This window comes from Gymnoscopelus braueri (genome assembly GCF_963280865.1).
Source record: "Gymnoscopelus braueri genome assembly, chromosome: 6".
Classification (NCBI taxonomy): Eukaryota; Metazoa; Chordata; class Actinopteri; order Myctophiformes; family Myctophidae; genus Gymnoscopelus; species Gymnoscopelus braueri.
Window position 1 is genome coordinate 11,300,991 of NC_137607.1, and position 12,289 is coordinate 11,313,279.

The following is a 12,289-nucleotide window of genomic DNA, read 5'->3' on the forward strand; positions in this document are numbered from 1 at the left end:
ATTCCACTTAAAAAATGGTCTAAAAGAAATCAGGATTCCAAGTCAAAAATAGCAAAAATAGATCTACAAGCTCAAAACGCGTCGCACTGCGACGCGTTTTGAGCTTGTAGATCAGCTATTTTTGCTACTTTTGTGTGACATAGAATGGCGAAGTATGGCTTTAATTTACGAAGAAAGTTAAAATACGGAGATAAGACGTGTCTGCCCAACAGTATATGCAATGTGGCCCTCTGGAGTGAGTGTGGAAATATAGTGGCCCTCTCCATCATCAAAGTTGCCCACCCCTGCACTAGACCGATATTATTCCCACAATGGGACAATCAATTTGATCTTGTACTTTTGGGCTACAGTGAATTATTAACACTAGTAAACCTGTTTTTGACTTTCAGTGTGGTGCTGTGAAAATTCTACTTTACAACTGAGACGTACAGAAGACAACGGCGGTGTCTATTGACTGATTTTTTTTTAAATGGCAGAAAGCAGAAAACCGAGCAAGGGCTTACCAGAAGAGCTTTCTAAGATATTTTGTGAAGTCCAAGTTAGTGGTGAAACATTCATAACACTTTTTGATAAAGGTCAAAAAAGAATGGGCGCTATTTCACGTGAGCTCTCCGTCATAGCTGAGAAAGTTAAAAATATGCATGATACAACAGACAAACAAAGGCAGGCAGGTATACTTGCAGGTATAATCGGAACAGTTCTAGCACCACCTGTTATAAGCTTGGCATTAAATGAAGGAAGTGCTGCTGCTGTTATAACAACAAACACTGTTAAAGTGCTGAAAGATAATGATTACACAAACAAACTTAAAACTTTGGGAGAAGAATTTCTGACAATAGTCCAACCACAGAATGATTGCCTGGATGAAATTGTAAAGGCTGTAAAGGAGTTCAATGACACTTCCTCCTCAGCGATGACACAGGCAGAGGCAAGTCCCTCAGACACAGCACAATTTGAACGTCTGCTTGAGAAAGTGGCTGCGTTGGCCGCTGTGGAGACAACACTGTCCTTTTCTGTAATGCTAATGGCGATCTTTACCAAAATCGGGACATTATTAGTCAGTTTGACCGCTGTCACACCAACGGAGGAACAAGATAAAGAGTTACAAGACAGTATCATGAAAGCAGCTGACATGTGTAAAAAGACTGTCAGGGAGTTCCGGGGGCTGAAGTGTCTGCTTGAAAACTTTTAAAGTGATGTAAATTGCAGTAACTCATTTGAGTCATTGCACACGTGCATGTGAAATGCATTACAGTAGCAAATGAGTGTTACAGTGGATTGGTCCTCCATGGATGTGATTATAATATACCAGTATATAATTATAGTAGGCTATTCATATTTGCATAGAATATGACAAAAGGGCCATTCATACCAAGCACTGTAACTATAACGATAACTATAACTATATCGTTCACCGTTGTATTTATTAAAAGTGTGGTGTGGATTCTGCCATCTACTTCAACGATTTTTAAAACTATATATTTGTTTATAGAATTTTTTGATTGATTGATTGAATACGTTCTTAGTCGAAGATGTAAAACAACACGGAAGTAGCCTACAGTAAAACACTTGCGCTAAAAGGACATAATGTTTCCATTGTGGTCCTATGTATTCAATTAATCAACCAAGCATAAAATATGCCTATGTATGTATGTATGTATTGTATTTGATTGCCAATCAAGATGTCAAAGTCAAGTCAAAGTCAAAGTGTGAGAGTTTTCCCCAGATTTCAGATGCTGGGGTTTAAGTGGTTAAAAGTAGAATCCCTTTTACAACTAATGTTGTGCATATTTTTTTAAATGCCCTTTTGGGTTGCACTATGCGGGTAAGACTATCAGGCAGCTCAAAACACGTATTTCTGAACAAAAAAAATTATTAGGAACAGTGATGAGAAGCAATCAGTGGCCAGTCATTGCAATCCTGCTGGACACAATTTTATTAATTTGAGAACAATAGCTTCCATTATAGCACGTTAACTTTCCAACAAGAAAAAGCCTGCCGTTTCTATTAACATGGATTCCCCATCTATGATGTCACTGGTAGGCAGGGTTTCTGAACTGTCCACATCCCTCCTCTGAGACACAGACTGTGCAGAATGTATTTCCTTTTTTTGTATTACCATAGGGGGGGGGGGGGGATTTCCTCTCTTCTTTTTTTTCTCCTTAAATTTTTTATGTTTTTTCTTTTTTTTTCTTTGTGAGATGTTTCATATTTTTACACTTTGCATGGTCAGGTTATTGCAGTGGTCCTCAACCTGTGGTTCCGGACCCCACATGATTTTATGGGGGTCCCCAGATGACAGTGAAGTGAAAATTTAAGGACTTTTAAGACCATTTTAATACCTACAAAAAATAGAAAGGAAAAAAGGAAGAAAGACCATTACAATTCCAAATGTTTGTCAGGGTGGGGGGTCCCCAGTTCAAATATGATTATTTTTGGGGGTCCCCAGTTCAAATATGATTATTTTTGGGGGGTCCCAGTTCAAATATGATTATTTTTGGGGGGTCCCCAGTTCAAATATGATTATTTTAGGGGGTCGCAGCCTGAAAAGGTTGAGAACCACCAGTCTATTGGATGATTACACCGTGTACTTCTGTTTTCACTTGACTTTGATTGCATCATGCATGTAATTAAACTCCACTTCCTGCTATGTTCATACAATGTTGATATAAAGGCTGATTAGCTGAAATTAGCCCGTTGCTCGTCCTGTTGAGGCAGATACATTTATTAAACATTAACAGAGTTCTAGTTTATTTCTCTTTTCATAGAATACATTTAATAATTGAATAGTGCTTGCATGGGCCTTGTTTGCACAGTGTGATTAAGAGTTTCACTTTTAACTTTTAAGTCACTGCTTTTAGGTTTATTTATCTAAGCTGTCATATCATGAACTATATTTGGTGAATTGTACTTCCATGTACTGTTTCCATGTCTTTCTAAATAAAGTATTCAATCAAACATGACGTCATTTCCGGGTGTATCCTTCTCGGTTCTTTTTCTCAAACAATGGACAGAGTCTCCCACTCTCTCCATGATGGACTGGTCAACAGAAGGAGCACGTTCATTGAGACATGGGTTCTGAAAGTGGGGTCCGGGGCAGAGCCATTCAAGGAGAGTTACGTCACCTCCGTCCACTTCTTCGGGTCAGATCTTCTACATAGCCTTCTATTGGAAAATAGTGACAAAGCCCTAAACCGGAAGTTTACGGAATGCATTGGAGTCTATGGGCGTTTGTAACTATTTCCAGTTTACATGAACCACATGACCGACGCTGTTTCTGCCCCCTCAGTGGCGGAACTCTCAATATAAGTCTCTGGTCCGGGTACCCCCAGGGGTCCTTGGGAGGGTCCCCAGAAAAATAAGTTAATAAAGCGTCACAATAATTTTAACCCTTTTATCCATATTTTTACATTAACCACTTGAACCCTCGCATCCCCATTCTGGCGGGAACATTATAGCCGAAAATAGCAGATCTACAAGCTCACTACGCGTCTACTTGTAGAGGCTATTTTCGGCGAAGAGGTTTGGTGTAGAGGGGAAAAAAGAGCAGACCAAGTACAGAGCCAAAGGTCAAGTTTACAAAGTATTGAGGGTTTAAGTGGTTCAATGTCTGAAAACACACATTTAACATGAATCCCATTATGTAGTGGGGTCTGCCCTGCTTCATCTCTCTCTCAGTTAAGGGGTCCTTGGCCTGAAAAACGCTGAATTTATTGCCTTGAATCTGGTGAAATGCTGGTGAGAGCAGCTGTGGTTCTTAATTTCCCCTCTGGGTTTAATACAATATTTTTATTCTATTCTATTCTATTCTATTCTAGTGTAGATTGAACAGTTGTCTTTTCTTTAGTTTAATCTCTGGGACATCAATCTATAAGGTTAATTCAATTTGGTTCCATTCGTACAACCTCAGAGTTACAGACCGGACCCTTGGTGGTCCGCGGATCTGGGAACCCCCAGGGGCCATTCACTTCCATTTTAAGTAAGAGAAATATTTCAAGAAATATGATACACAAGATACTTCCTTGGCCTACTGCATGTTAAGATCATATTACACTGTGTAGGTCTATGGTATTCTGATACATATTCCAGGGGGTCCCCACTTAAATTATTGCTAGTTACAGTACGATGTAATGCAGTGGTTCTCAAACATTTTCATGTCAAGGACCGCCAAATTGATGTTTTTCTTTGGCAGCGGAACCCCTGTCTCGAAAAATATTTTTGTGCCAGGATTTTTCAAAAATAGCAGATCTACAAGCTCATAGCCACGCTATGAGCTTGTATATCTGCTATTGTTGAAAAGCCAAACTATAACATTATGGTTAAAGTGGTTAAAATGATTGTGACACTATTTTAAATAATTTAGCTGGGGACCCCCTGGTACCCCTCCAAAGTCTGAGAGTGTACAAATGCAACCATATGAACCTGTTGTACACTGCCAGATGTATGGAGTCCATGGGCTAATGCATGCCCAACTGGGGGTCCCAGAAATGTAAAAAAGCTACGGCTCGGTTTCATAATAAGGTTCTCTGAACCTTGTTTGGGCCCTTGCTCAGGAGGTGATACTAACACTGAGTTCTAACTCAGAACTTATACTTTCAAAATGTTTTTAAAATAGTGAAAATAGCATGATCTACACGCTACACAATGCTATTTTTTTTAGATGTAAAGTTGCTTAGTTGTTGATGATGTAGCCTACCTCCCCCTTCAGAGGTTGAGTCTGGTTCAGTCAAAGTAGATTTAACCATTTATTGCAACACAATGGAATACACTTGGCATTAATGGCTCCGCTCTTGGGATGTTCCCTCAATTAGCAAAATCAGGGATCACTAAGCAAAACCCCCAATAGGTATTCACCGTATTCCTGGCCACGCCCACTGTGGGCCTGGCTATACCCACTGTGGGTGTGGCCAGGTAGGGGAGGTGGGGAGCCCCATATCAATGAGTTTCCTGTTTAGCAGTGTTGCCATGTCAGCTTATAATAAGCCATTCGGGGCTTCTTTTAACCCCATCTGAAAATATGTGGTGCCAGGGACCCCCATACAAGATTTGTTGTTAAAATGTTTCAAAAATATTAAAAAATATATTTAACTTTTTTCCCAATATTGTTTTTTTAAATAGCAGATCTACAAGGTCACGTGTCGTGATGTGACACATTGTGAGCTTGTTGATCTCCTATTTTCAAATAGCCGATGTAAAGAGGTAACACTGAGCCTATAGTTGCTTCTTTTAGGCTTGTTTTCATAGACCTGTCCGCTTGTTTCTTTTGCAAAATCTGGCAACACACTGATTAGCCTACCTGCATTACACCTGCAGTACGTGCTAGGGAGGAAGTGAACAGATATTGAATGAAGCAGCACACAGAGAAAAACTCAATGATGCCTCGTAAGAGGCAATGGCGGTGCCCTGGAGAAGGCCAGGAATAAGGTGAATACAAGAGCAGGCCTAAGCAATACATTGACAGATTGAATTGAATCAGCAGATAAATCATAATAGTATTTGAGCCTATATGCCATACCCTGGTCAAAAGGTGGAGGCTGGGGTGGAGGAGGCAGCTAAAGCAGCAGCAGAAGAGAAACAGGGATCTAATGAATGGAGCCGCCCTGTTAAGAGCGTGAGCTTTGATTGGAGTGTAGAAAAGCGTGGCTGCTGTGGTAACGGCCACCAGAGCTGTGATTGGAGAGTATAGGAAAGCTAGGTGAACAATCAGCAGACTGACAGCCAATTACAGCTGAGGTGTGTATGACTCTGCATGAACTAATGCAATGCATAATTTCTGGTTATAATGGAAAGGTAAACAAAAAAACAAACATTGCAGAACTTCACAGGTTCTGTAAAGTTTCAGGTTATGAAAGGTTCTGAGGTTAAAACCCCTTCAGAGTCAAATGGTTCTCCCACCATCTTTGGCTATGCTACAAAAACTAAAACAAAAAACTAAAGGTAAATGTAGGGTTTGTGTTTCTCATTGTTGCAGGGACCCTCAGGTGGTCGTTTGTAGGGGTGTATGGGTCCCATGGAGGGGTCCGCAGCTAAATGATTGACAGTTTGGAACCAAGTGGACCCTTACGGTTCTGTAACTCTGCATGTGTGCAAATGGAACCAAATGGATTTGGTTCCATTTGCACACATGCAGAGTTATACAGTGTGTATTGGGGTCCTAGAGATGTAAAAAAACATATCGAATGGGAGTCTGTGGCTCTAATGCATATCAAGCTGGGGGTCCTTGAAATGAAAAATGTTCAGAATCACTGAGTCTTGCCTGGCCGGCCTGCACTTGGACTGCATGGTGTTTTGAGCTATTATCAACATTTATAAATGAACAATCTATCCGCACTATGGGTAAAAATATGTACAGTCAATCTACAGTGGTATATATATATTATACAATCTACCAATAATCGATTTAGTCGATTATTTAAAAAAAACTATCAATTCTATTTCTTTTCACGTTGATTCTGATTGATATAAAAATAAGTGAACGAAAAAAAATGCACTTCTGGACTATATTTGATTATTGTGAAAACAGTAATTGATAGGATAATCGCTAACTAAATAATGGACACTAGTCAGTTAGTTCACCGTTTCTCAATATAAGGTCTGGGGCCCACCATGGGGCCAAATGGACCTATAACTCTGAGAGTAAAGATGGTGTCAAATGGGAGGTACGTGGTCTAATGTATATCAAATTGGAGGTCCCGGAAATTAAAAAAGGTACAACCTTCAGTGTTAATTCAACACGGAGAGTGTACAAATGGAACCAAAATGGACCCTAATAAGGGATCATGTGGTTACATTTGTACACTCTCAGAGTTACAAACCTGTAAGGGGGTCCATCTGGACCACTGGTGGGTCCCCCCCGGGGAACAACAGACGTTGAGAGTCAGTTATTAGTCGTCGCCTAAACCGATGAGGCCCCTGAAGTCGCCTTTCTCGATCAGCTCCGCCAGATCCTTCTGCGTCTCGTCCTCCATGAGGCGTATCTGCTCCATGGTCAGGCCGAACCAATGGTCGATCCAGCAGAACAGCTGCCTGTTGAACAGGGTGAACACGCGCCTCTGCCGCTTCAGGAAGTAGGCCTCCACGTTGCTCTGGAGGCCGAGCCACTTGAAGTGCACCGTCACCAGCTTGTAGGCGCACATGTGGGGGACGGCCGAGTCCCTCTTCGCGATGAGGTTCTGCCAGTCGGCTCGCAGCGGACCTCTCTTCGTCTTCGCCGACCTGAAGGTGGCGGGGTCCGCCTCTGCCTTGTAGTCCGTCTTCAGCACCTGGTTCTTGTCGGCGATGTCGATGTGAACCACCTCCACGTTCTTCCACTCCTCGGTGTCCAGCCCGTGGACGTTGTCCTCCTCGCCCATGTCCGGCCTGTGCCACGTCTCGATCTTGATGTAGAAGTTGTCCTTCATGTACTCGTTGGTGAGGATGGTGCGGGTGTACGGGTAGGTGTTCCAGGCCTTCTCGTGCACCACCATGGAGCCCTTGGGCATGACCATGCTGAGTATCTTGGGCACGCTGTTCTTGATATGGTACATCTTGTGCGTATACTGGCCCTTCTCGCCGTCCTCCTCGTAGGGCTCGTTGACCAGCACCTGGACGCCCTCGCCGCCGCCCGTCACCGTCTTGCTCACCTCCGCCACCGAGTACAGCTTCCCTACCTGGTATTCCTCCACCGAGATGGGCAGGACCACTCGGAACTCTTTGATGAGCATGCTTTTTTTGTCGTTGTTCTCCAACTAAAACAATATTATGCTGTTATCTTTGTATCTATAAGTCTAGCTGGTTAAGATCTTACATAGGCGGACCGAGTGACGTGAGTGACGTCTGGAGTGATGTCACTCACAATGCAAACTGTTGGCACTTTTACTCATTTTAACACATTGACTGCATGGACGTAATATTACGTCATGTGGAACTATTGCTGGATTCTCTTCGATGCTTATCTCTCTATGAGTACCGTATTTTCCGCACTATAAGGCGCACCGTCAGTGCGCCTTATAGTGCGGATGCGCCTTATAATCCGATGCGCCTTATATATGTATCAATATTGGTTCCCTTGGTTTCCGCACTATAAGCCGCACCGTCAGTGGGCCTTATAGTGCGGATGCGCCTTATAATGCGGTGCGCCCTATATATGAAAATAATACATTTATTGAAGGTGCGCCTTCAACTCAGATGTGCCTTATAGTGCGGAAAATACGGTAGTTGATCTCTCTCGAGTTGCTGCTGGAACTGCCCTCAACCAAGGCACATCAAGCCTTTATATTCTGTGGCCCTAATGTGGCAGGTAGTGTCAGACATCTCCACGTATGGATCGGCCTATGTCGGTTATGCCCAAATATGGGACTATGACGTCAGTCCTGGATGTGATAGTTATCTCCATATATGGAGTTCTGGGAGGGGTTCCCTGATGTCAGATCTATGATACGTTTAGGAATCTCCCTTTCTAGAGATCCTATGCTGTCAGACTTCGTAGGTCGATTGTCTCCATTTATGGGGATCTCCATATAGGCTAGTGCTGGCAAATATGCCCTGAATGTTTGCCAGACCCAAGGGGTCGGCCTACATGAGGCTTTGTCCCTATTTCGTCCATACATGGGCATAAAAGAGGGTTCAAGTTTCGTCCCCCATAGTGATGGAAAAAAATGGATTTTTTTAAAGTGCATAATCCTATTTATAGGTTATTAATGTCATCATGTGTCTCGCTAGCCAATCACAGTGCTGAATAGAGTCAGCCAATTTCGTCCCCCTTTCGTCCATACATGGGCATAAAAGGAAAAGGAATTTATTCTGGGTCTGGCAGAACCAGGTCTCCTGGTCTTGTTTCTACAGCTGCGTGATTGCGCTAGATAGAGGGTGCTCTTCGCCAACCTATGAATGATGCCTTGACTTCGAGAGAAGGATCCACCCGGACATGACGTCATCTAAAACATGTTCACCCTGTCCACTACAATGCTCTCAGATTCATAAAAATACATTTATCTCGGATTTCTTTTCCCAGATTGCGTTTCTGGTGAAAACGACAACGCGGTTACAATGTTTGTTTTTCCAGTGGAAAGAAGAGAGACTCCTCCACCGAGACATCGTTTGAATATGTGAACAAGGCCGTAATTGTATCACATTTGACTTGCAATTATCTTGAGGTATTGCACACTCTATTTGTCCTTTAATAAATAGTTCAATATCAAACTCACAACAATAAAATATCAATGCACAGTAAAGTGCTGGGTGCGTAATTATTGTGAGTTTCAGTCTGAATACTGTTTAGTTTGTCGACTACGCCACTTTTGTTATAGAGGAGAGTCCCCTTTAAATACACCTTTACTTCTACAGGCTTTCACAGGTTCGAGTTACTGGTAAGTTTCAATACTTTGGTTTTGAGAACACACACTTTAGAAAATTCCCCTGAGAAACTGGACACGGATGCAAAATGTATCAAAAAGGTAAGTATATTTATTGGTCCCTAATACAGTGGCTTCTGTGCCTTAAAAACAATCAAAATAACACTATACTTATAAAACCTAACTAAAACACAACAAAGTAATTTACACAACAACTATAAAATGAACTATAAAGTTGTGCAAATTACGCAGGGCTTGGTCAACAGGTTTGCAATTAGCAGGGGTTTCTGTGCAACAATACTTCATAAGAAAAGTGCTGTGCCAATAAAGTGCTTTGAGATACTCAACACGTTTCGTTTCAGGGGGAAATGCTGCATGTCCATATATGGGGGTAAGTAGGAAGAGGGTTTATGCCAGTCGTCTTTGTCTTCTTTTCTTCTTCTCTCCTTCTGCAATGATAGAAACTATGACCAGTTCACTGTGCATTGGTAAAGTACATGCGCGTTTTCACAGTTGGTGGTTATACAAGGATGAACGTTGCATGGATCGGTACTTACTGACAGGCCAGGCTTTTACACCTGGCGCTGAGTAGGTTGCGTATGCAACGTTTATCACCACTCTCCGTCTCAGCGCTCCTTTTATGGTCTGGTCTCGGTTCGTATGGTCCTCTGTTTATGGTCTGGTCTCGCTCTCTCTTCCTCCCCTTCGGTTCGATCGTTCCTCCCTCTTTGCTCATAGATAGGTACACCTCGGCTTCCAACTGCTTGGTGGCTGGTGTAACTCGCTCAAGTTCCCTCACTTTATTCCGGGGCTCTCATACAACCTCCTCCTCTGCTTCCTCTCTCCGTCTGACCCTCCTTCTCTCTGGGCTCTGCTTCTGCTTTCAACTGTCCCGCCTCCTCTTTTATACCTGTCAAAACCACACCTCTCTCTTCCTTCATTTGTCCGTGGTGACATAATGTCTGGGGACATTGGCCATGACCGTGGCCTTGGGCGGGACCTCGTGACCACCTCTCTGCCACTGAATGTCTCTCAATGAGTGAACCAAGGGACCGGGGGAAAACAATTGTAAAACAGTGCAAAACGGTTGTACAAAAATAATAAGATGGTGGTTAAATGAGCAAATAATTATACATTAAGCACCAATAAAAACATTTACAAAAGTTTTAAGAAACCCCCGTTTCACCTTTGTCACATTCCCCCCTACTTTTCCGTTGGCAGTCCCTGACAACTGGTTCTAATCGTCATGTCCATACCTCTCAGGTGGCTGTCCTAGGTTCGCTCTTCCAGAGCGTCGCGGACCTTCAGGTTCCCTAGGACCAGGAAAAAACCCTATATAAGGCGGCCATACAGGTCCCACCGGTTCTGACACTGGGGCAGGTGCGGGGCTCTCCATCGGGGACCTGGGGGCTATACACACTTTTAATGCATTCCTATGGATCGTTTTATCTCGCCCTCCTTTCTCAGGTCGGATCCTATATACTAACCCTGCATCCCCCACCCTCTCCAACACCACAAAAGGTTCTGGGTCCCACCATGGGCCCAGTTTACCTTGTCCCTGGCGGTTCCTGTTTCGCACCCATACTCTCTCTCCAGGCAATAGCGGTGGCATGCCAGCTCGGCGGTCATAAACCTGTTTACGCTGTGCTGCTATATTTACCATTTTTTTCTCTGCTGTCCTATACGCTGTGGCCATTCGTTTCTGGTGATCCTGCACCCAATCTCCCACTCCCATTCGATTCTGTGACAGCGGTACTCCTAATGCTACATCTACCGGACGCCTCAGATGGCGACCGAACATTAAGAACGCAGGGGCATAGCCTGTAGCACTATGTTCAGTATTGTTATAAGCATGTACTAACTCAGGTAGGTGTTCATTCCATCTTCCTTGGCGATCAGTATCTAAGGAGCGCAACATGTTCAACAGGGTTTGGTTAAACCTCTCCACCCCCCCATTACCAGCTGGGTGGTAAGGGGTGGTGTGACACAATTGCTGCATTAATTCAGATTCAAAATTTGGGCCTCTGTCAGAGTGAAAACGAGCCGGGCAGCCAAAGGGCTGGATAATATGTGTCCAAAGCGCACGGACAGTCGTGGGCGCTGTTTGGTCACGCGTTGGAATAGCCCAACTGTACCGAGTAAACAAATCGGTTGCTACAAGAATATTCTGCCATGCATCATTAGGTCTACCTAATGTGAGGAAATCAATAGCCACTACCTCCATAGGATACGACACTTTAAATGGCTGTAAGGGGGCCCTCGGTTCTAACCTGTCCTTCAGTAGGCTGCAGGCGACACAACCTCGCTGGAACTGGCGCACCGCCCCCTCCATGCCCGGCCAGTAGAACCGGCGCCGAAGCTGCGCCAAAGTCCGGTCTAACCCGGCGTGTGCCGCGGCCACATGGAGTCCTTTCCACACCTCCTCTCGTCGCGCTCCTGGACAAACAAGTTGTGAGTATGTTTCTTGTGTATGTTGATCAGTCACTTGCCTATATAACACATTGTCTCGTATGCGTAACCTGTCCCATTGTCGCAGCAGCTGTCTGGCTTCCCGTGACCAACCCTTCTTCTCCATAAGGGTAGGCACCCTCCTCCGCTCTACACAACTCCTCACCATTTGGATGTCTGGATCCCGATCCTGTGCTTCCCGCCACTCAGCTCCAGCCCACCCATCCTCCCTAGCCACCGGCGTCAACTCCACCACGGCCACTCCTACAGGTTGAACAGGGAATCTAGACAGGGCATCTGCATTTGCATTGTTTTTTCCAGGTCGGTACTTTATGTCGTATGTGAACGATGCTAATTGGGCCGCCCAGCGCTGTTCCACAGCGCCTAGTCGAGCTGTTTGAAGATGCGCAACGGGGTTATTGTCTGTATATATTGTAAACTGAGCGCCGGTTAAATAATCCTTAAATTTTTCTGTCACGGCCCATTTAAGGGCCAAGAGCTCTAACTTA

The 12,289-nt window shown here is 43.9% G+C and overlaps 2 protein-coding genes across 2 annotated transcripts in view; one reads left to right on the forward strand and one right to left on the reverse strand.

The window, feature by feature from the left end:
- LOC308086529 (uncharacterized protein) overlaps positions 1-12,289 on the forward strand; it is a 280,681-nt gene that overhangs the window by 178,903 nt on the left and 89,489 nt on the right. The gene's annotated exons all lie outside the window — the stretch shown is intronic.
- Positions 6,885-7,703, reverse strand: LOC308086791 (phosphatidylinositol transfer protein beta isoform-like; the record flags this gene model as incomplete). Its single annotated transcript, XM_080430438.1, has 1 exon — positions 6,885-7,703. One exon carries the CDS (start codon positions 7,701-7,703, stop codon positions 6,885-6,887), a length of 819 nt encoding a protein of 272 aa, XP_080286564.1.